The sequence below is a fragment of the Nycticebus coucang genome, chromosome 18 (genome assembly GCF_027406575.1).
Source record: "Nycticebus coucang isolate mNycCou1 chromosome 18, mNycCou1.pri, whole genome shotgun sequence".
NCBI lineage: Eukaryota > Metazoa > Chordata > Mammalia > Primates > Lorisidae > Nycticebus > Nycticebus coucang.
The window spans coordinates 21,420,637-21,444,438 of NC_069797.1; the positions used below are offsets into that span (position 1 = coordinate 21,420,637).

Genomic DNA, 23,802 nt, shown 5'->3' on the forward strand with positions numbered 1-23,802 from the left:
TATATGGGGCTGGCACCCTGCTCACTGAGCCACAGGCACGGCTCTGCCTATCACTTTTTTAAAATCCCTGCTAAATTGGGCAGCGCCTGTGGCTCAATGGATAGTGCGCCATCCCCATCTACCAAGGGTGGTGGGTTCAAACCCAGCCCCACCCAAACTGCAACAAAAAATAGCAGGGCACTGTGGCGGGTGCCTGTAGTCCCAGCTACTTGGGAGTCTGAGGCAAGAGAATCGCCTAAGCCCAGGAGTTGGAGGTTGCTGTGAGCTGCGTGATGCCACAGCACTCTACCGAGGGCGATAAAGTGAGACCAAAAAAAAAAAAAATCCCTGCTAAATTGATAACACCCAGGCCTCGAAAAGGTATATTGCTAGCATGTAAGCAGAAAGTACAATCCATTTGGAAAGCAGGTTAGCATTACATATCAAAAGTGCTAGAAACGGTCTTCATTCTTTGCTTCAGCAACTCCATATATAGGAATCTACCTTAAGGAAATACAGACTATTTCAAAAGGGTTAGTTTTATTTATAATATTCATCACAACATATTCTTTTATATTTAGAGACGGTCTTGCTCTGTCACCTAGGCTGGAGTGCAGTAGCACAATCATAACTCACTGCAGCCTTGAACTTCTGTGCTCAGGAGATCCTCTTGCCTCAGCCTCCTGAGTACTCAGGACTACGGGTGTGCACAAACACACTTGGCTAATTTTTTATTTTTATTTATTTATTTATTTATTTTTGTAGAGACAAGGTCTTGAGCTATGGTTGCCCAGACCGGTCTCAAATTCTTGGCCTCAGAAAATCCCCCTACTTCCAACTCCCAAAGATCTGAGATTATAGGCCTAAGCCACCATACCTGGCCAACACAGTATTATGAGAGCAAAAAAATTAGAAATGACAAAATGTCCAAGAGTAATGATTTAGCTATGCTACATGCATCTAATAGGACACTATCTGCTCTTATAGAACACTTTTAATGAAAGTGGCGTTTACAAAAGTATATAATAACATGAAGAATGTTAAAATATTCTGTGAAAAAGCTTAATATAAAATTGCAATGCATGGCATAGTTAGGATTATACAGAAAATAAACTTGCAAACCTATGAGCAGAAAGATATATAAAGACATTGGATATATTTGGGCAGTAACAATATCAGTTTTATTTTCGTTTTCTTTTACTTTTCTGTCCCTTCCAATTTTTTTTTAAATCGATAGATAGGGCTTTTCTCTCCCTTGTTAAAACATTTCAAGGTCACCAGTCTATTTATGCTTCTCACCCAGGTAACAATGGGCATGACTAAGCTTTGATGCAACTTGGAAATAAAGATATAAGAGGGCATTTAGTGTCAATCTCTCAAGGTGATCGAAGCAGCGTCTGTATATTTTTCAGCCAAAGGGAAGAACTAAAGGAAATAAGGAAAGAAACTATCTTAGAAATTAGTATCCTAGAAAAAAAAAAGAAAGAAATTAGGGTGGCGCCTGTGGCTCAAAGGAGTAGGGTGCTGACCCCATATGCCGGAGGTAATGGGTTCAAACCCAGCCCTGACCAAAAAACTGCAAAAAAAAAAAAAAAAAAAAAAAGAAAGAAAGTAAGAAAAAAAAAGAAATTAGTATCCAGGCTTGGCGCCTGTAGCACAGTGGCTACAGCGCCGGCCACATGCACCGAGGCTGGCAGGTTTGAACCAGGCCTGGGTCAGCTAAAACAACAATGACAACTGCAACAACAACAACAACAAAAATAGCCGGCACATTGTGACTGGCACCTGTAGTCCCAGCTACTTGGGAGGCTGAGGCAAGAGAATCGCGTAAGCCCAAGAGTTTGAGGTTGCTGTGAGCTGTGATGCCACAGCACTCTACCAAGGGTGACATAATGAGACTCTGTCTCACCGAAGGAAAAAAAACAAAGAAATTAGTATCCAGTTAGGACAACATTTTGCCTGCTTGTTCATTTTGTTCAGATGTTTCACCCATACCAATGATAAAGTTTGTCATTTTGACCAAAAGTGGGAAGACAGGGAGGTCAGCTCAAAGACCTGCTCTCCACTCAAAGCCCTCCTCTCCAGGAGGGAACACACATGGCTTTGTCCTTTATTCAACGAGCTGGATTTGTGAGGAGTAGGCTACCAGCAGATAGCAGAAGTGACAGATGAGAGCCACTTGTATACCATTCTATTTCTGCATCAGTTTTTGGGAAGGTATATTTCCCTCAGGCAAGACCCCAGCCTACCACATCTACTGCGAGCTCTGGTAATTCTTCTTTCTGTGCTTCAGGTTCGTTCAATACTGGCTCTGGGAAAAATAAAGATACAAAAATGAAAGCATTCCCTTGAAAGTTAAACATGGTCACACACCATATGACACAGCAATACAACTTCTAGTTATGTACCCAAGAGACTAAAAAGTAAAGACTCAAAGAGATATTTGTATACCAATGTTCATAGCAGCGTTATTCACAACAAGCAGAGAATGGGAACAGCCCAAGTGTCAATTAATGGATGAATGGATAAACAAAATGTGGAATACACATACAGTGGAATATTATTTAGCCACAGAAGGAATAATGGTGTTGATTCATGCTATAACATGGATGAACCTCGAAAACCTAACGCTAAGGGGCCGGGTGCAGTGGCTCACACCTGTAATCCTAGCACTCTGGGAGGCCAGTGCAGGTGGAAAGCCTGAGCCAGAACGAGACCGTGTCTCTAAAAAAATCTGGGCGTTTTGGCGGGCACCTGTAGTCCCCATTACTTGGGAGGCTGAGGCAAGAGGATCACTCAAACTCAAGAGTTTGAGGTTGCTGTGAGCTGCATTCTACCAAGAGTGACAAAGTGAGACTCCGTCTAAAAAAAAAAATGGGTGGTGCCTGTGGCTCAAGGAGGAGGGTGCCGGCCCCATATACCAGTGGTGGCAGGTTCAAGCCCAGCCCCAGCCAAAACTGAAAAAAAAAAGACATAATGCAAAGTGAAAGAAGCCAGTCATAAAAGACCACACATTGTACACATTGTATGATTCCATTCCTATGCCTTTGAAATGTCCAGTATAGGCAAATCCATAAATATTGAGGCTCTGATGCAAATTAAAAATAAAGATGTAGGAGTTACCTAGTGCCAATTTCTCAAGGTGCTTGAGGTGGCTTTCTTTCGGGGGATTCTAAAATTAGATCGTGAGAAGGCTTCACAGCTTTGTGAATACCAAAACCACAGGGTTATATACTTTAAAAGAGTGAATTTTACAGTGAAATATCTCTCAATTTAACTTAAAAAGCTAACTGGGGGTGTGGGCCTATGGCTCAGTGAGTAGGAAGCAGGCCCCATATACGGAGGGTCGTGGGTTCAAACCCAGCCCCAGCCAAACTGCAACAAAAAAATAGCCGGGCGTTGTGGCGGGCGCCTGTAGTCCCAGCTACTAGGGAGGCTGAGGCAAGAGAATCGCCTAAGCCCAAGAGCTGGAAATTGCTCTGAGCTGTGATGCCATGGCACTCTACCAAGGGTGACAAAGTGAGACTGTCTCTAAAATAAATAAATAAATAAATAAATAAATAAATAAAAAGCTAACTGGGGCTGGACATAGTGGCTCATACCTATAATCCCAGTACTTTAGGAGGCTGAGGCAGAAGGATAATTTGAGGCCAGGGGTTCAAGACCAGCCAAAGAAACACAGCAAGATTCTGTCTCTACAAAAAAATAGCCAAGTGTAGTCCCAGCTACTTGGAAAGCTTAAGCAGGAGGATTGATTGAGCATGGAAATTTGAGGTTACAGTAAACTGTGATGATACCACTGATCTCTAGCTGGGGCAACAGAGCAAGATCCTGCCTCAAAAAAATTTTTTAAAAAGCTAACTGGGACAGGGGTGGGGGGTAGGGGAGAGAATTGAAGGCAGTTAATATTAAAGTTATTCCAGGTATGCAGCTTCTAGCCTTCTATGCTTCCCCCAATCCTCTTCCCATCTGAGACCCACGAGAAGCAACCCTTCTCCAAAGCACCAGGTTTCTAGACACTCAATTCTGCCGCCCCTGCTCTGGACTCCCATGTGACTCAGGAGGCTCTGTTTCTATGCCTCCTGATATGAAGAGATTGGGATAAAACTGGTAGAATTAACATTCCCCAGGGACCAAAAGGAGGAAGGAATAAATGAGACAGAACCAAAAGATTAAGGGAGAACAGGATGGAGGAGAAGCAAGATGACTACCAAGTAACAGCTTCCTTGTAAATGGGCACAGTGAGGCTGGGGATTGAAGACTTCAGGCATCTCTGGCTGGTGGGATCTGCCCAGAAACATCCCTCTGGGGACAAAGGGAGTCAGCGAGAGACTTCTGGACCCCATGAAGAGGACAAAGCAGTGAAGAACTGGCAGTGTTTGCCTGTGCTCCTACGGTTTAATCCTGCCAGCAGCTGACTCATTGAAACCCTGGGCCAGGCTCAGCGCCTATGGCTCAAGTGGCCAAGGCGCCAGCCACGTACACCTGAGCTGGCAGGTTCAAATCCAGCCCAGGCCTGCCAAACAACGATGGCTGCAACCAAAAAATAGCCAGGTGCTGTGGCGGGCACCTATAGTCCCAGCTACTTGGGAGGTGGAGGCAGGAGAATCACTTGGGCCTAGGAATCGGAGGTTGCTGTGAGCTGTGATGCCACAGCGCTCTACCCAGGGTGACAGCTTGCGCCTCTGTCTCAAAAAAAAGAAAAAGCAAGAAACCCTGGGTCAGAGGTATGGTAACTTAAAGAGCAAGAGGAAGTGAAAGGAAAATTAGGGCAAGGAAACAGATAAAAGAAAACACTCATGAGGAAGAATCAGCAGAAAAATCCTGGCAACATGAAAAAACAGTCCAGAGCAACCGTCCCAAGGGACCATGAGGTAGCTACCACAGAGGATTCCACCTATAAAGAAATGTTAGAAATGACAGAAAAGGAATTTAGAATACAGATGATGGAAAAAATGAAGGACACTGCTGATAAAGTGGAAAATAACCAAAAGAAAATCCAAAAATAGAGTTAAATGAGATGAACAATGTGAAGAATATAGAAAGGATATAGCAGAGCTGAAGGAAGTGAAGCAGTCAGTTAGGGAACTTAAAGATGCAATAGAAAGTATCAAAAACAGATTAGACCATGCAGAAGAAAGAATCTCAGAGGTAGAGAACAAAGCTCTTGAGATAACTCAAATAGTTAAAGAGGCAGAAAAAAAAGAAAGAGAAAGCAGGACATTCACTGACAGAATTATGGGACTTTATGAAGTCTTCAAACATATGAGTTATAGGTATCCCAGAAGGGGAAGAAGAATGCCCCAAGGGAATGGAAACCATACTAGAGAATATTATAAATGAAAATTTCCTAGATAGCACCAAAGATTCTGACACACTCCTTTCAGAGGGATAGCAGACCCCAGGTAACCTCAACTCTTAACAGAGCTGCTCCAACACACATTGTGATGAACCTGTCCAAAGTTAAGACAAAAGAAAAGATTCTTCAAGGTGCCAAGAGTAAGCGCCAGTTGACCTACAGGGCAAATCCATCAGGGTGACTGCAGACTTCTCTAATGAAACTTTTCAAGCAAGAAGACAATGGTCATCTACCTTTAATCTACTTAAACTGAACAATTTCCAGCCCAGAATTCTATATCTTGCTAAGCTAAGCTTTAAAATTGACAGAGAAATCAAATCATTTACAGATATGCAAACATTGAGGAAATGTGACACAAGACCAGCTCTACAGGAAATACTTCAACCTGTTCTACACACTGACCACCACAATGGATCAACAGCAAAGTAAGAACTCAGAAATCAAAGGACAGAACCTAACTTCCACAATGATGCAAAAGATAAAACTAAGCAATGGACTCTCACAAAATCAGATGAATAGAACACTACCACACTTATCAATTATCTCAATAAATGTTAATGGCTTGAATTCCCCATTGAAGAGGCGTAGATTGGCTGATTGGATTATAAAACACAAGCCATCCATTTGCTGTCTGCAGGAAGCACACCTAGCTTCAAAAGACAAATTAAAACTCAGACTTAAGGGTTGGAAGACAATTTTTCAGGCAAACGGAATTTAAAAGAAAAGAAGGGTTGCAATCTTATTTTCAGATACATGTGGATTTAAAGCAACTAAAGTCAAAAAAGACAAAGATGGTCACTTTATATTGGTCAAGGGAAAAATACAACAAGAAGACGTTTCAATTCTAAATATTTATGCACCCAACTTAAATGCTCCCAGATCCTTGAAACAGACCTTAATTAGTCTGAGCAATAAGATATCCTTCAACACCGTAATAACAGGGGACTTTAACATTCCTCTTACAGAGCTGGACAGATCCTCTAAACAGAAATTAAACAAAGATATAAGGGGGGCGCCAGCCCCATATACGGAGGGTGGCGGGTTCAAACTCAGCCCCGGCTGAATTGCAACCAAAAAAATAGCCGGGCGTTGTGGCGGGCGCCTGTAGTCCCAGCTACTGGGGAGACTGAGGCAAGAGAATCACTTAAGCCTAGGAGTTGGAGGTTGCTGTGAGCTGTGTGATGCCATGGCACTCTACCCAGGGCCATAAAGTGAGATTCTGTCTCTACAAAAAAAAAAAAAAAAAAGATATAAGGGACTTAAATGAGACCCTAGAACAACTGTGCTTGATGGATATAGAACATTCCATCCCAAAGATAAAAAATATACATTCTTCTCATTGCCCCATGGAACATTGTCCAAAAGTGATCATATCCTAGGACACAAAACAAACCTCAACAGAATCAAAAGAATTGAAATTTTACCTTGTATCTTCTCAGACCACAAGGCACTAAAGGTGGAACTCAATTCCAACAAAAACATTCAACCCCACACAAAGGCATGGAAATTAAACAACCTTCCATTGAATGACAGTTGAAGGCAGGAAAAAATAAAAGAGGAAATCATTAACTTCCTTGAGCATAACAACAATGAAGACACAAGTTACCAAAACCTGTGGGGTACTGCAAAAGCAGTTCTGAGAGGAAAATTTTTGCTTTAGATGCCTATATTCAAAAAACAGAAAGAGAGCACATCAACAAACTCACAAGCCATCTTATGGAATTGGAAAAAGAAGAACAATCTAAGCCTCAACCCAGCAGAAGAAAAGAAATATCCAAAATTAAATCAGAGATTAATGAAATTGAAAATAAAAGAATCGGGCGGTGCCTGTGGCTCAAGGAGTAGGGCGCCGGTCCCATATGCCAGAGGTGGCGGGTTCAAACCCAGCCCCGGCCAAAAACCACAAAAAAAAAAAAAAAAAAAGAAAAGAAAAGAATCATTCAGAAAATTAATGAAACAAAAAGTTAGTTTTTTGAAAAAATAAGTAAAATAGAAAACCTTTGGCCAGACTAACTAGAAATAGAAAAGTAAAATCTCTAGTAACCTCGATTGGAAATGATAAAGGGGAAATAACAACTGATGCCACAGAGATATAAGAGATCATCTCTGAATACTACCAGAAACTCTATGCCCAGAAATTTGACAATGTAAAGGAAATGGATCAATATTTGGAATCACACCCTCTCCCTAGACTTAGCCAGGAAGAAATAGAGCTCCTGAACAGACCAATTACAAGCACTGAGATCAAAGAAACAATAAAAAATCTTCCAGCAAAAGAAATGCCCTGGTCTAGATGGCTTCACACCAGAATTCTACCAAACCTTCAAAGACGAGCTTATTCCTGTACTGCAGAAATTATTCCAAAAATTTGAGGAGGAAGGAATCTTCCCCAACACGTTCTCTGAAGCAAACATCACCCTGATACCAAAACCAGGAAAAGACCCAACTAAAAAGGAGAATTTCAGACCAATTTCACTAATGAATATAGATGCAAAAATTCTCAACAAAATCCTAGGCAATAGATTACAGCTTATCATCAAAAAGTCATATATTATGATCAAGTAGGTTTCATCCCAGGGATGCAAGTCTGGTTTAACATACACAAGTCCATAAACATTATTCACTGTATCAACAGAAGCAAAAACAAAGACCATATGATCCTCTCAATAAATGCAGAAAAGATATTTGATAAAATCCAGCATCCTTTTCTAATTAGCACACTGAAGAGTACAGGCATAGGTGGCACATTTCTTAAACTGATTGAAGCTATCTATGACAAACCCACAGGTAATATTTTACTGAATGGAGTAAAACTGAAAGCTTTTCCTCTTAGAACTGGAACCAGACAAGGTTGTCCTCTGTCACCATTACTACTCAACATAGTGCTGGAAGTTCTAGCCAATACAATTAGGCAAGACAAGGAAATAAAGGGCATCCAAATGGAATCAGAGGAGGTCAAACTCTCCCTTAGCTGATGATATGATCTTATACTTAGAGAATCCCAAAGACTCAACCACGAGACTCCTGGAAGTCATCAAAAAAAACAGTAATGTCTCAGGATATAAAATGAATGTCCTCAAGTCAGCCAAAATGAGAGGCTAATTAAGGACACAACTCCCTTCACCATACCTTAAAGAAAATGAAATACCTAGGAATATACCTAACAAAAGAGGTGAAGGACCTCTATAAAGAAATAAAGAAAATTATGAAACACTAAGAAAGGAAATAGCAAAGGATATTAACAAATGGAAGAACATACCATGCTCATGGCTGGGAAGAAGCAACATTGTTAAAATGTCTATACTTCCCAAAGCAACCTACCAGATTCAACGCCATCCCTATTAAAATACCAACATTGTACTTTCAAGACTTGGAAAAAATGATTCTGCATTTTGCATGGAACCAGAAAAAAACCCATATAACTAAAGCAGTTCTTAGTAATAAAAACAAATCCGGGGGCATCACCATACCAGATTTTAGGCTGTATTACAAAGCCATAGTTTTTAAGAGAGCATGGAACTGGCATAAAAATAGAGACATAGACATTTGGAATCGAATAGAAAACCAGGAAATGAAACTAACATCTTACAACCACCTCATCTTCAATAAACCAAACAAGAACATACACTGTGGGAAAGACTTCCTATTCAATAAATGGTGCTGGGAGAACTGGATATCCACATGTAAAAGACTGAAACTGGACCCACACCTTTCGCCACTCACAAAAATTGATTCAAAACGGATAAAGGACTTAAATTTAAGGAATGAAACAATAAGACTCCTCAAAGAAAGCATAAGAAAAACACTGGAAGATATCGGTTTGAGGAAAGACTTTATGAAGCAGACTGCCGTGGCAATTGCAACAATAACAAAAATAAACAAATGTGACTTAATTAAACTGCAAAGCTTCTGTACAGCTAAGGAGACAATAACCAAAGCAAACAGACAACCTATACAATAGGAAAGGATATTTGCATATTTTGAATCAGACAAAAGCTTGATAACTAGGATCTATAGAGAACTCAAATTAATCTACATGAAAACAGCCAACAATCCCATTTATCAATGGGCAAGAGACATGAATAGAACCTTCTGTAAAGAAGACAGACAACTGGCTAACAAACATTAAAAACTTCTCACCATCCCTAATTATTAGAGAAATGCAAATCAAAACCACCCTGAGATACCATCTAACCCCAGCAAGAATGGCCCACATCACAAAACTTCAAAACTGCTGATGCTGGCATGGATGTAGAGAGAAGGGAACACTTTTACACTGCTGGTGGGACTGCAAACTAGTACAACCTTTCTGGAAGGAAGTATGGAGAAACCTCAAAGCACTCAAGCTAGACCTCCCATTTGATCCTGCAATTGCTGGGCATCTACCCAGAAGGAAAAAAATCCTTTTATCATAAGGACACTTGCACTAGACTGCTTATCACAGCTCAATTTACAATCGCCAAAATGTGGAAACAGCCTAAATGCCCACCGACCCAGGAATGGATTAACAAGCTGTGGTATATGTACACCATGTAATACTATTCAGCCTTTTTAAAAAATGGAGAATTTACAGCCTTTGTATTAACCTGGATGGAAGTGGAAGACATTATTCTTAATAAAGCATCACAAGAATGGAGAAGCATGAATCCTATGTACTCAATTTTGATATGAGAGTAATTAATGACAATTAATGACATGGTGGGGGAAGGGGAGAGCAGAGAGAGAAAGAAGGAGGGAGGGGTGGGAGAAAGGAAGAGACGAGAGAGGGAAGGAGGGAGGGGGGTCTTGGTGCGTGACACACCTTTTAGAGGCAAGACACAATTATAAGAGGGACTTTACCTAACAAAAGCAATCAGTGTAACTTAGTTTCTTGTACCCTCAATGAATCCCCAGCAATAAAAAAAAGGGCGGGGGGGCGGGGAACAAGACATTCCAACTTCCAGAAAGAAAAACTAAGAAGAGGGCTCGGCACCTGTGGCTCAAGCTGCTAAGGCACCAGCCACATACACCTGAGTTGGCGGGTTTGAATCTAGCCCAGGCCCGCCAAACAACAATGACGGCTGCAACCAAAAAATAGCCAGGTGTTGTGGTGGGCGCCTGTAGTCCCAGCTACTTGGGAGGCAGAAGCAAGAGACTCGCTTGAGCCCAGGAGTTGGAGGTTGCTGTGAACTGTGATGTCATAGCACTGTACCCAGGGTGACAGCTTGAGGCTCTGTCTCAAAAAAAAAGAGAGAGAATGGCCTAAGCCCAGGAGTTGGAGGCTGCTGTGAGGTGTGACGCCACAGCACTCTACCAAGGGTGATAAAGTGAGACTGTGTCTCCACCAAAAAAAAAAGAAAGAAAGAAAGAAAAGAAAAACTAAGAAGGGAATGAGGCACAGAGGCTGAGGAGGAAGCATGACAAGTTGGAATAGGATGATCTAATTCCCTTGGGAAAACTGCTGGTATTCCCAAATTTCAGAAAGAAACTAGGCCAGGGCAGGGAAACTGAGACAATCTCAAGAGTAAACTGATTTTGTCTTCTATAAAACAGTTAAGATGCAATACCTGTAGGATAACAGCCTATGACATTCAAGGATACACATAGTAAAAATTAAAACAAAACAAGCTTGTGGTTGGGCTTAGCGGCTCACATTTGTAATACTAACACTCTGGATTGATCCAAGGCAGTAGGATTGATTCAGCACAGACATTCAAGACCATCCTGAGCAACAGCAAGACCCTACCTTTACTAAAAGTAGAAAAATTAGCCAGATGTCATGGTGCATGCCTGTAGTCCCAGTTACTTGCAAGGCTGAAGCAAGAGGATTGCTTAAGCCCAGGAGTTTGAGATTGCAGTAAACAATGATGATGCCACTGCACTCTACCAGGGTGAGAGAGAAAGACTCCGTCTCAAAAAAAATTAAAATATAAATAAATAAATAATCTTGAGAATGATAAGCACCAACTCAGGATAGCAATGACCTCTGGAGAAGAGAGGGTCTTGGGGAAGAGATTTGCTTATATATTTATAGGAATGCACTTGTTACTATTACAATTTATTTGTTTACTTACTCTTCAGACAAAGTCTCATTCCATTGCCCTGGGGTTCAGTGCCATGGTGTCATCATAGCTCACAGCAACCACAAAATCCTGGATTCAAGTGATCCTTTTGCCTCAGCTTCCCAAGTAGCTGGGACTGCAGGTGCCAAAATAATTCTTCTATATTTAGTAGAGATGGGGTCTCACTCTTGCTCAGGCTGGTGTCAAAGTCCTGAGTACAAGTAATCCACCTGCCTCGGCCTCCTAGAGTACTAGGATTACAGGCATGAGCCACCATGCCTGATCACATAATTAATTCTTTTTTTTTTTTTTTTTTGTAGAGACAGGGTCTCACTTTATGGCCCTCGGTAGAGTGCCGTGGCCTCACACAGCTCACAGCAACCTCCAACTCCTGGTCTTAAGCAATTCTCTTGCCTCAGCCTCCCGAGTAGCTGGGACTACAGGCGCCCGGCACAACGCCCCACTATTTTTTGGTTGCAGTTAGGCCGGGGCCGGGTTTGAACCCGCCATCCTCGGTATATGGGGCTGGCACCTTACCGACTGAGCCACAGGTGCCGCCAAACATAATTTATTCTTAATTGGGTGGTAGGTACATGAGTATCATTTCATTGTTGTTCTCTGTTTTTTCTGTTTTACTTGAAATGCAGGTCTATAATTCTTTATTCAAAACCTTGAGCTCAAGTATACTTCAGAATTTAGAACTGTAATATAGTGTAATATAACATGGCATGTAAACACCGACCACTACCCCCAGCAGGCTCTAGAACAGTTCTTAGTCAAACTTTTCATATTACAAATATTTCTTCACTAAAATACATGAATATTTGTACTAAGTGCCTTAAATAGACTATTAATACCTTCTTGTTAGGTTTTACCACCAGATAAGTTTAAATGCCCAACTCTGGGGGAAAATTTTCCATTCTTAGAACTTTTGAAAATTACGGACAAGGGATCATGAATCTGATTATGATTATTCTTCAATTCTTTTCATGGGAATTAAAGAGCACTTAACTATAGAAGTAAAAGATATTGATATAGACCTCAAAAGGGTGTTTGCTCTCAAGCCCACCATGTTTCACCAACAAGTGTTTTAGGCCTCCTGTGTCTCCCAAGGGACTGGCCTCAGCTCCTCAACTTCAAAGATTATAGGGATTAATGTTAGTTTCAGGGCAGCCTCAGAGGTCCAAGTCCTTTTTGAACTTCTGCCCAAGTTACAGGGCAACAGGAAGGTTCCATATCAAACAACAAGAAAGCTTAGATCTGGAGCAGGCAGAAATCCTCAGTGTTTGAAGGCCAATGCTTTAATTTCTTTCTTTCTTTTTTTTTGAGACAGAGTCTCACTATGTCGCCCTGGGTAGAGTGCCATGGTGTCACCGCTCACAGCAACCTCCAACTCTTGGGCTTAAGCGATTCTCTCTCCTCAGCCTCCCAAGTAGCTGGGACTATAGGCACCTGCCACAATGCCTGGCTATTTTTGTTGCAGTTGTCATTGTTGGTTAGCTGGCCCAGGCCAGGTTCCAACCCACCACCTTCGGTTCCTGTGGCTGGCACCATAACCACTGTGCTACGGGCACCAAGCCACTAATGCTTTAATTTCAAAGTTCCTTCCCATCTCTGGGGAGGATTCTCCAAACTGGACCTCACTGCCTTCCCTCCTACATCCCCCTACTCCTCCTGGTACCCAGCTTCTGGGAGTCAGTCCCCATTTTAAACCGCTTCCAATGGCGCTCTTGAGCACTCAGAAGAATAAATTTTGTACATTTCTAAGATCCTGAAGCCTAGGACAGGTTCCTTGTCCCTGGACCTTTCTCCCACATCTACACTTAATTTCTCCATCTTCAATTAAAGGGGGATTCCATTTATTTCCATCCTGACAGGCTACTTGCAGTGGAAAGGAGCTCCAGGTAAAGGGAGAGGGGTCTACTATGCTTCTTGTCTACACTGGCCAATGCTATAAGGGAAAGCCCAGTGACAGCAACAGCTATCAAAAACCTTCCAACCCGGGTGGCGCCTATGGCTCAGTGAGTAGGGCGCCAGCCCCATATACCGAGGGTAGCGGGTTCAAACCTGGCCTCGGCCAAACTGCAACCAAAAAATAGCCGGGCGTTGTGGCGGGCGCCTGTAGTCCCAGCTGCTCGGGAGGCTGAGGCAGGAGAATCACGTAAGCCCAAAAGCTGGAGGTTGCTGTGAGCCGTGTGACATCATGGCACTCTACCGAGGACGGTAAAGCGAGACTCGTCTCTACAAAAAAAAAAACAAAAACCTTCCAACCCTACTGGCTCCTGCTCACCCACAGAAAAGGAATCCTTTGTATCAAAGTCACAAAAGCCTCTTTAAACTTTTCTCTCCCTCTATCTAGTCTTCTTTTCCTGTCATCCTGAACCTGAACCACTGCAGTCTACCAAGTCCCTGCCAAAATGAGGGGGGAGATTCAAGAGCCTTAAACAGATGGTAAAAAGCATCAGCCGGGCTTAGGATTCAAAGGGTGGCAAGGCAGGCTGAGTCTCCATGGTGATGGGCTTAATGGGAGAAAAACATTATTTGTTTTGCCACCCAGGGTGAAAATGGGAAAAAGGAAGAAATCAAACCCTCTTCAGGGGGGTAGGAGAAATGAGGAACCCTTGAAATAAGAATGGAAGAGGCTAGAGAATGGATTGGTCAGTGAACTCCTGGAGCACTGGTGGGAAATTTTAGGACAGAAAGTACAAGTACAAGGCTAGCCAGGAAGAAGACACAAAAAAGGGACCCAGCAGCGGCTCTGAGATTCTGCTGAACTTCCTCAGCTGGAGGATCTCTTAGCTCCTGCTTTTTTCCCCAGAAACAATAGAGCCTGCTCCCAGCCCTAAGACCCTCCTAAAATACAAACATTCTGCCCTCAACCCCCTCTGATTGTCCCCTGCCTCAGCAAGTACCCACCAAGCTCCTCGTAGAGGGGCTCAGACTCCAGCTGGGCCTCAGTAGTGGGCAAGGAACCCTCCACCACCTGTGTAGCCAAAGGAGGCTGAGCAGCTCGCCCTGCCCGGCCTGCTCGGGAGCCTCCTCGGGGCACTCGCCGCTTCTTCTCAGCTTTGCTGGACATCGTGTAGGCAAAACCTGTGGGTGCATGGGAACTGGGAGTCCACAACCAGACCCCAATCCAGCCCCCTGATACACACAAGCACCTTTTGAATTCACAAATTGACTGAGATCCCAATATAATAATCATTAATGGGGGTACCCACACTCTGTTCCATTAACCACAGAGACTCATACTTGATAGGGGCCTTGGAGTCCTCGTTCTTTCCCTAAGATGTCCCAGTTTCAACAAAGGACCTGGGTTAAAAATCAAAGTCAGCCCTTCAAAGCATTAGGAATAAATGGAAGTTAAAGAAAATGGTCCAACAGGAACCCTCTAATGAGGATTTAAGAACCTCTCTCTGGGCTTGGCACCCGTAGCTCAGCAGCTAGGGCGCTGGCCACAACCTCAGGGAGGCTGAGTGAGACTCAAGTCTCAAAAAAAAAAAACCTCTCTCTGCCCAGGGGTATAAGAACATAAGATGATCAGGAAAAGATCCACCTAGCTGAAGAGTGTTTGCCCATACCCTCAAGCACTGTACCCACAAAGCCAAGGGTAAGTGAGAAGGCCCAGGGACAGGAAAACTGTTCCCACATTCCGACCCTTTGTCACTGTGTCAGCTCATTCAAACAAACCAAGGTGACCTTCCTATGCACCTTTCCTCCGAAGTTAAATGGAAAAATGTTCCTCCTGATCACACTAAACAAACAACATCCTTAAACAAACAAACAACACTGTATTTGCTACAGGTCTCTTGAGTTTTTAATTCTGGAGGGGCAAGAACCTTGTTTTATATGTACTGAGAAGTCTCAGCATAGTTGGCTGAATAAAGCTGTGCTAACTGATAAGGAAGATCAGGATCATTTGACTCCTCATACTCTGAGAACAGACTGGAAACAGGAAGGACAAAAGTCATTCAACACTAAATTTTGAATTGTGTAATGGGGAGAGGGGGATTGGGGCGTGAGAAAAGCCACAGCGGTGCCGCCTCTCTCAGAAAAGTTGGATGGCAGTAAGCAGGCTTCTCTGGCAGGTGCTCAGCATCCCAGGGGCAAAGTCAGACTCAGTAGGCATTCCCTCCTCATTCAGCTATGGCCTAGGGGCCACCTGTGGCTCTCCTTCCTCATGCCCACAGCCTGCCACAGGCAGTGATCACAAGTTATGAATTTCAAACTTAAAGGATTTGTACTTTGCTCCAAGGAAAAATGTTCTGTTAGGCCAACAAATCAATAAAACCAACTACAGCAAGAAGGCTTCCTCCTCAGTCTCCTGAGCAGCATCAAGCTGCGCTTCCTTGCCTCAACTGGAGCCTCAGGTGCATTCACCATGGGGTTCACCCGCCGCAGGCCCCCGGAGGAGCAGTTCTACTAACCTGGGGCTCCCGCTATTACTTGGTATTTTCAAGCAGGCGCCTGGCCCTCTTCTCAAACCTGTTATAGGTAGGCAAATTTCCTCTCACAATCGCTTCCCCCACACAACGGTCACAACTGCCCCCATTTCTCCCCATCCTCCTCCCCAACTCTCCCTTGCTCCTCCTCCCTCCACAACTGGCCCCTCTTCTCTCTGGCAAATGTTCCTTCCTACCCCCTCACTACCTCCCCCTTCTCCCTGCAGCTTCCTGCTTTCTCTCCTGCATTCCTTCCCTCCTAGCTTCTGCCCCAACACACACCTCACAACGCCGACCCTCTCCTCCCCAGGCCGACCGACGGGCCACTTCAGCTAAGAAGTTGCCCCTGGTGGCCTTCTCCAGCCGGCGCCTGCACGCGTCGCCATGGTAACCCCAGGCAGGGAGGGGCAGGTGACCAGTGCACTACCAGTGGACTCAGCTTCTCCGCGCAAGCGCTGTGGATCCCTGCTCCTCGGCGCCACCCCGCCCGGGTCTCCCCCTCTGGGACCCGGGACAAGAGGGTTTGGGGGCTGAGAGAAAGTGACTACGTCTGGTGGGCTGGAGGATGCGGGAGGCCGGGTGTGAGGACCGCGTTATAAGACCTGGGGTTGGACAACGAGCTACCACCCCGCAGGATATAGAAAAGGCAGGGCGAACCCAAGCGCCAGACCCTCGCTCCCAGGTCTAGGGGCTACAAGAGGAGCCGGCCCAGCAGATGGCGCCCGGTGATCCCCCTGCGAAGCTCATTGCGATCTAGAAGGCGCTCCAGGATTTCCAGGCAGCCGTGGCTGCAGCTGGGTCCCGGGGAAAAACCGGGGCTGGAGCACCCATGCCCTCCTGCTCGTTCCCTCTTCTTAGTGCGGACTGGGGTCTAGGTTTGCCGGGCGGTGCGGGGCGGGGGAAGGAAGGGAAGCCTGGAACTGGAATTTTAGAAATCTGAGGATTGACTTTGGAAAGCGTCTCAGGTTTGGGGGGAGGAAGGGAGGGACTCCCTGGGGAAGGTGACCGGGCCGGGGAGGGGCTTCGCTCTCCATAGGAACAACGGTTGCGTCCTGGGAAGCGAGCAGGGCGGTGGTGTGAGATGAGGGGCAGATCTCAAACAGTGCTAGGGGGCGCTGCGGGCTGGGGCAGCTAGAAGGCTTTTAGAAGACTGAGCTGTACCTAGGGCGGGTAGAGGCTTTAGGGAGACCAGGAAGATACAGGGAGGAAGCCGAGTCGGGAGATGGGGAGGCGCTCTCCCTACTCCCATCAATAGTGCCTAATTAAGACAAAGCCAGCAAAGCCCACTGATTACATTTCCATGAGGAGCTAAATTGATGGCATTTTCTTTGCTGGATGTAGAAAGGAGAAGCTGGCACCTCAGTTCCTCTTTTTCTGGTTGGCGTTCACACCTGACAGGTCTCTTTATGCCCATCTGGCACTGCCAAGAGTGGCAGTACCTGGTACTCTTGAAGGATGGGTGGCTTAACCTACACCTTGATCCACCCCTGACCTCACCATCCTACCTACTGTATCTTTATTTCCAAAACTGACAGCCCTTGCCCTCCCACCCCACCCTACCCGACCCCTGCCCCTATGCCCAATTATCCATAAGGTGGGTTTCTGAATTCTGATTTGTGGCTTCCTGCCCAGCCAGACTCCTGTTGCTGAGAGCAGGGATTGAAAAGAGAGTAGTCTTGCCCTCCCCCAAACCAGCTGCACAGCAAGCAAGGCTAAGATGGAACATCTAAGCGATCCTTTAACCAGATAGGCCATGGGTGGCAGGGACAGGTGATGTGATTGGTCAGAACCCCTGGGGGAAAGTCCCAAAGGAATTGAGGTATGAGGTGGGGAGCCTCATGGGCCAGGTTCCTGGCTCCCTTGGGGAGCAGAGCTGCCATAGATCCCATTTCTTGTCTGACTCTCTCCACTCCAACTGTGGCTTGCCTAGGGATCCCAGCCCCCCACATTATGCTAAATAGGTAATCAAACATCTAGCTTTGCTAATTACTGCTCAATCCGATTAAACGCTGCTGAAGCTCATCAACAGAGGTGGAGGTAGGGGGAAAGAATGAAGGGGGGCCAACCACAGCTGTGATGGGGTCTTGCCCCAGAGACTGTAGGGGACAGCTGAGAAACAGGGTGGCAAAATTGAGTACAGCCCAAAGGAAAGAGGCAGAAGAGTTGTAACCTTAAGATCCTTTGCCTTGCTGCTTCCTCCCAGCCACAGGCTTTTTCCTCCTCCCAGAACCTTCATTACGCTCAGAACCCAGGCATCCGGCCATTCCCACAGCTCCCCACACATGCCTCTGTCCCAGATTTAATAAATTCTCTTCTCTCACTGTCAATATTTGATTTCTCAGAGCCATCTCCACGGAGAGGGGCATGGGGGGGTCTTCCCTTGCTTCCCCCTACCTTGGCCCTCTTTTGCCCACCCCCAGTCTCTTTGTGCCCCCAACGGTCTCTGAACTTGCTGACTTAATGAAATGATATTAAAGTCTTAAGCAACTCCTAAAGAATGGTTGTTATGGTGAAGGGAGTGGGCAGGACGCCTGGGTTCCTGAGGGGAGCAAGGACTGAGGGGGGAGACAGCTAGAGGCTAAGGTCTAGAGGCTCCAGCTCCTTATGGGGAGCAGCAGTTTTGGGGTGAGTGGGGTGTGAGACCTCTAGACCTTAGTAGAAAGCAGGGCATGAAGGGTGGGGGTTGGGGAAAGGGAAAGGACCTTTGGGGGGTCAGGGTCTCAGTATGCTGTCCAAAGCATCCATCAGAGACAGAGAGGCCAGCTGGGGGACAAGGCTTCTATGCCAACAGCCTCCCTGCTGACTGTGCCCTAGGCTGGTCCCGTGAGAACCAGAATGGATTCCTCCATAACCCTGATTCATCCTTTTTCCCCCCTTCTCTCCCAACTGCTCCCCACAGGTGATTTGTAGCTGATGCCCCCACGATGGTAGGGGCCAGGATGGAGTCATTCCATGACATGAAGAACTGAGACCTTCCAGGAGAAAAGAGAACAGAGGCCAAAGGATGGAAAGCCAGGCACCACCCCCACCTCCTTCACCCATCTCCATCTCACTCCCCTGGGGACCCTGGCCCAGCCCCAGTCCCCTTGGGGTGGTGGGAATGCAAGGACATTTGGCTGGGCCTGATTGATGAGGGAGGAGGCAGCCACTGGGCACTGAGGCTGCTGTTTGCTGAGCACACAGATTCCTCCCCACTCACCAGCTGCTGCCCCCCGAGGCTGCTCAGTTTTCCCCACCCCACAAGCCACTGGGTTTGGGGGGAACTGATGCCTGAGTTTCTGATGGCAACTAGGGGAAGAGGGAGAATGAGGAAACTAAATGCTTCAATTCCTGTGGGCATCAGGGGTACCTGGGGCCTGGTCCCTTCAAAACTCCCTGTAGGACCCCACTTTCCCTACTACCTTTCAAACATCTCTCTTGCTGCCCAGTAGTCATTTCCATTTATTCTTCATCCTTTTTCCTGCCCCTGCACAACTCTCTGACCCATGCCAGCTAGGCCCCTGCCTGTGGACCATCCTGTAACATTTCTCTCTGATCTCAAACTCTCCCCAGCCCCATGTCCACAGTTGCCCCTTAAGAAGCTTCTTTCTTTTTTTTTTAAAACTGAGTCTCACTATGTCGCCCTTGGTAGAGTGTCATGCTGTCACAGCTCACACCAACCTCAAACTCTTAGGCTTAAGCGATTCTCTTGCCTTAGCCTCCCAAGTAGCTGGGACTACAGGCGCCTATTACAACACCCAGTTATTTTTTTTGTTATTGTTGTCATTGTTTAGCAGGCCCTGGCCAGGTTCGAACCCACCAGCCCCGGTGTATGTGGCTGGTGCCCTCACCACTGAGCTATGGGTGCTGAGCCTCCATTTTTCATTCTAACTGAAATTCCAGGTGATATCAGCCATTCCCCCTCAGAAATTCCCATTGCAACCCCTTGTCCCATTCCCTTTTCCTTAAAACCTCCTACACACCCCTGGAGCCAATTTGTGTCCCTCAGCTACTCCTCTTTGGAAGGATGGCAAAGTCTGAGTTTCAATCATCCCCCTTGACAGCCTCAATACTATGCTGGTTTTCTGGAGGAGAGGACAGTTTTTGCTTCTGTAGTCCCCAGCCCTCTCAGTTCCGTTACTTCTGCTCTGCCTGCCTCCTCTGGACTCTGTGCCAGCAGCTGTGTCACAGCCCCCAAAAGCTCAGAACATCATCCTTGTCTTCCCAGAGTTTAAATTTTAGTAGAGGAAAAAAAAAAAAAAAACATAGACACACAAGAAACAAAGGGGAGAAAAAGTGGAAGACTGAGTGAGATGAACTTCCTAAATGTAGATTCTAGACCCTAAGTGACTTGCTCCCCTACAGGCTGAGGCTAGGGAAGAACAAGACACATCTGAAACACGCATGGTTGTGAGGTCCTTCTTGCTGTTGCCAAACACATCATGATTTCACCTGTGCCTTTGCATTTGCTGTTCCTCTGTCTGGCATGCCCTCCCCCATAATGCATGGCTTACTCCTTCTCATTATTCAAGGTCCTGGTTTCGTTTGTTGTTTTTTGAGACAGAATCTCAATCTGTCACTGTAGGTAAAGTGCCCTGGCATCATAGCTCACAGCAACCTCAAACTCTTGGGCTTAAGTGATTCTCTTGCCTCAGCCTCCCAAGTAGCTGGGACTACAGGTGCCTGCCACAATGCCCGGCTAGTTTTTAGTTGTAGTTGTCTTGTTGTTTGGAAGGCCCGGGCTAGATTCGAACCTGTCAGCTCCGGTGTATGTGGCTGGAGCCCTAGATACTGAGCTACAAGCACAGAGCCAAGTTTTTCTATTTTTAGTAGAGATGGGGTCTCACTGTTGCTCAGGCCGAACTCAAATCTCTGAGTGCAAAGGATCCACCCATCTCACTCTTCTAAAGTACTAGGATTACAGGCGTGAGCCACCACCCCTGGCCTGTTGTTTTGAGATGGTGGTATTGCTGTTACCTTGGCATCATCATATCTCACTGCAACCTCAAACTCCTGGGCTCAAATGTTCCTCCTCCCTCAGCCTCCTGAGTAGCTGGCACTGCGGGTATATGCTACCATGCCTGGCTAACTTTTCTATTCTTTCTTTCCTTCTTTTTTTTTGAGACAGTTTCACTTTGTTGCCCTGGGTAGAGTGCTATGGCATCATAGCTCACAGGAACCTTAGACTCCTGGGCTCAAGTGATTCACTTGCCTCAGCCTCCTGAGTAGCTGGAACTACAGGCACCCATCACAATGCCAGCTATTTTTTTTTAAGAAAGGGTCTCGCTCTTGCTCAGGCTGGTCTTAAACTCGTGAGCTTAAGCAATCCACCTGCCTTGACCTCCCAGAGTGTTAGGATTTCAGGCGTGAGCCACCATGCCCAGCTAACTTTTCTGTTTTTTGTAGAGACAGTGTCTCACCCTTGCTCAGGCTGGTCTTGAGTTCCTGACCTCAAACAAGCCTCCTCCTGTCTCAGCCTTCCAGAGTGCTAGGATTACCAGAATGAAGCATTGTGCTTGGTCTAGGATCTTAATTATGTCACCTCTTTCAGAGGGACCTTCCTAACTTCCTTTTTGTGTGTGTGTGGTTTTTTTTTTTTTGGCCAGGGCTGGGTTTGAACCCGCCACCTCCGGCGTATGGGACCGGCGCCATACTCCTTGAGCCACAGGCGCCACCCCCCTTCCTTTTCTTTTTTTGAGACAGAGTCTCACTTTGTCACCATTGGTAGATTGTCGTGGCATCATCATAGCTCATAGCCACCTCAAATTCTTGGGCTCAAGTGATCCTCTTGCCTCAGCCTCCCAAGTAACTGGGACTACAGGCACCCGCCATAACACCTGGCTATATATATATTTGAGACTGATGCCTGAGTTTCTGATGGCAACTAGAGGAAGAGGGAGAATGAGGAAACTAAACCACTCATTTTTGTTCCAATTCATGTCTGGGTAGAAAGCCGTAGTGTCATAGCTCACAGCAAGCTCAGACTCCTGGGCTCAAGTGATTCACCTGTCTCAGCCTCCCAAGTAGCTAGGACTACAGGTGCCTATCACAACACCTGGCTATTTTATTTATTTATTTATTTGGCCGGGGCTGGGTTTGAACCTGTGAGCCACAGGCGCCACCTGGCTATTTTTTTTTTTTTTTAAGAGACAGGTCTCCAGCTGCTTGGGAGGCTGAGGCAAGAGAATCGCTCTAAGCCCAAGAGTTAGAGGTTGCTGTGAGCCGTGTGACACCATGGCACTCTACCGAGGGCGGTACAGTGAGACTCTGTCTCTACAAAAAAAAAAAAAAAGAGGCAGGTCTCTGTAGCACTTTTGTAATTAATGTGTCCCATGTATTATGCCCATTTAATAGAACTAGGAATATTTTAAATTAGTATACTGATTTGTAGAGTAGTTATATTTTTTTGCATTTGTGACATTTAATTTAGACCAGTGATTTACTTGAATGCTGAGTCCTAGGATATCCCATATTTTAAATTAACTTTATGTTTTTCAGAAATTAGTGATGAAGAACTTCAAAATAATTTTCCTCAATTTCCAACTTTATATGTAAAGTGAATTCATTTAAAATTAGATTTTAAAAGGATTCCCTTTAATGTGCCTTTACCTTCAACCTTTATCAATTTTTATGTTAAATATTTTATGTAGTTCCTTAGTTATTAAACAAATTTTATTAAAAACAAAAAAAAGAGACAGGTCTCACTCTAGCTCAGGGTGGTCTCAAACTCAAACAGGCGTCACCTGGCTACTTTTTTTTTTTAAGAGAGACAGGTCTCACTCTAGCTCAGGCTGGTCTCAAACTCTTGAGCTCTGGCAATCCATCCGCCCTGGCCTCCCAAAGTGCTGGGATTACAGGCATGAGCCACCATGCCCAACCTCACCTGGCTATTTTTAGAGACAGGGTCTCACTCTTGCTCAGGTTGGTCTCAAACTCGTGAGCTCAAGCAATCCACCTGCCTCAACCTCCCAGGGTGCTCGGATTACAGGTGTGGACCACCTTGCCCCAACCCTGACTTCCTAATCTAAAGCAGCTCCCTGTTACTCTCCATCCGGTTACTCTGTTTTGTTTATATCACTTCCACTACTTCAAACTGTATTACAGTTCTTTCCCACCAAAATGTGGACTTCATGAAAGCAGGGATTTTGCCTCTTCACTATATACTCCCAGTGCCTGAAACAGTACCTGGAACAAAGTAGACATTTAATATGCTGTTGAAGGAATGAATGAATGAACAAATGAACAAATAAATGTCTTCCTGCCCCTATGGTTGTTCTGTTGTAGATGTTACCCTAAGGGTGTGTTTGTATATTTGTACTCAGAAAGCAAGAAGGATGGCATGTATTGTTTTGTTCAGAAGTCACCGGCATTTTCAAATAGCTCAAAAGATGCACAAGTCACCACTTATGTGAAAGGCTGTAGGTCTCGTGTTGTTAATGCCAGAGGGTTGGAGGAGTCTCTGGATGCCAGTGCTCTGAGGGGGCATGTCCCAGGGTGCTGTACAGTATGTGCCATTCCTCTCCCCAGCTGTGCATCTGTCCCCAATTGTCTTCCTGTCTCTCAGCATGTTCTGATATCTTGGCTGCTTTGGTGAGGTGTTTACTTATCATGGAGACTATCCCCACTTCTCTTCCCTCTTGTCTCTCCTCCTGTGCCTCTAGATGTATGTATGGGGAGAGTCTCCCTCAGCTTCCTTGCCCCCTCACACACTACCCTGCCCCAGCCGTGGACCCCTCCCTTTCTCAGTGGGCCCTGTTGCTGGGCTGAGTTGCCATAGTGACGGTTGCCAAGTCCCTGAGGCTGATAGCCAGCGATGGGGCTGTCGGCTCCATCCACGCGGGAGGCTGAGGGGGGCTTCCCATTGTGTGAAGAAGGGGATATTACCATGACAACCAACCCCCACTAAGGGGCAAGGACCAGCCCTTCCACCCCCCTCGTGCCTCCCCACCTCAGGCGGCTCCAGTATGGGCTCTGAAGGTAGGAGCCCAGCACCTGGCCCCGC

The 23,802-nt window shown here is 45.6% G+C and overlaps 1 protein-coding gene across 8 annotated transcripts in view; it reads right to left on the bottom strand.

Annotated features, from left to right (window-relative positions):
- The window catches only part of DNAH2 (dynein axonemal heavy chain 2), a 145,529-nt gene extending 128,871 nt beyond the window's left edge, over window positions 1-16,658 (bottom strand). For 5 of the 8 annotated variants that reach the window (XM_053569902.1, XM_053569905.1, XM_053569904.1 and 2 more), the window contains exons 1-4: window positions 16,104-16,656; window positions 15,807-15,864; window positions 14,296-14,472; window positions 2,229-2,290 (exon numbers count right to left, since the gene is read on the bottom strand). In XM_053569902.1, coding sequence (XP_053425877.1) covers window positions 2,229-2,290; window positions 14,296-14,458 — 225 coding nt within the window. In that variant the 5' untranslated portion in view covers window positions 14,459-14,472; window positions 15,807-15,864; window positions 16,104-16,656. Of the gene's footprint in view, window positions 1-2,228; window positions 2,291-11,391; window positions 11,509-14,295; window positions 14,473-15,806; window positions 15,865-16,103 lie in introns of those variants that run through there. The other 3 variants (XM_053569906.1, XM_053569900.1, XM_053569903.1) reach the window with 3 other exon arrangements.
- Window positions 16,659-23,802: the final 7,144 nt, after the last annotated feature.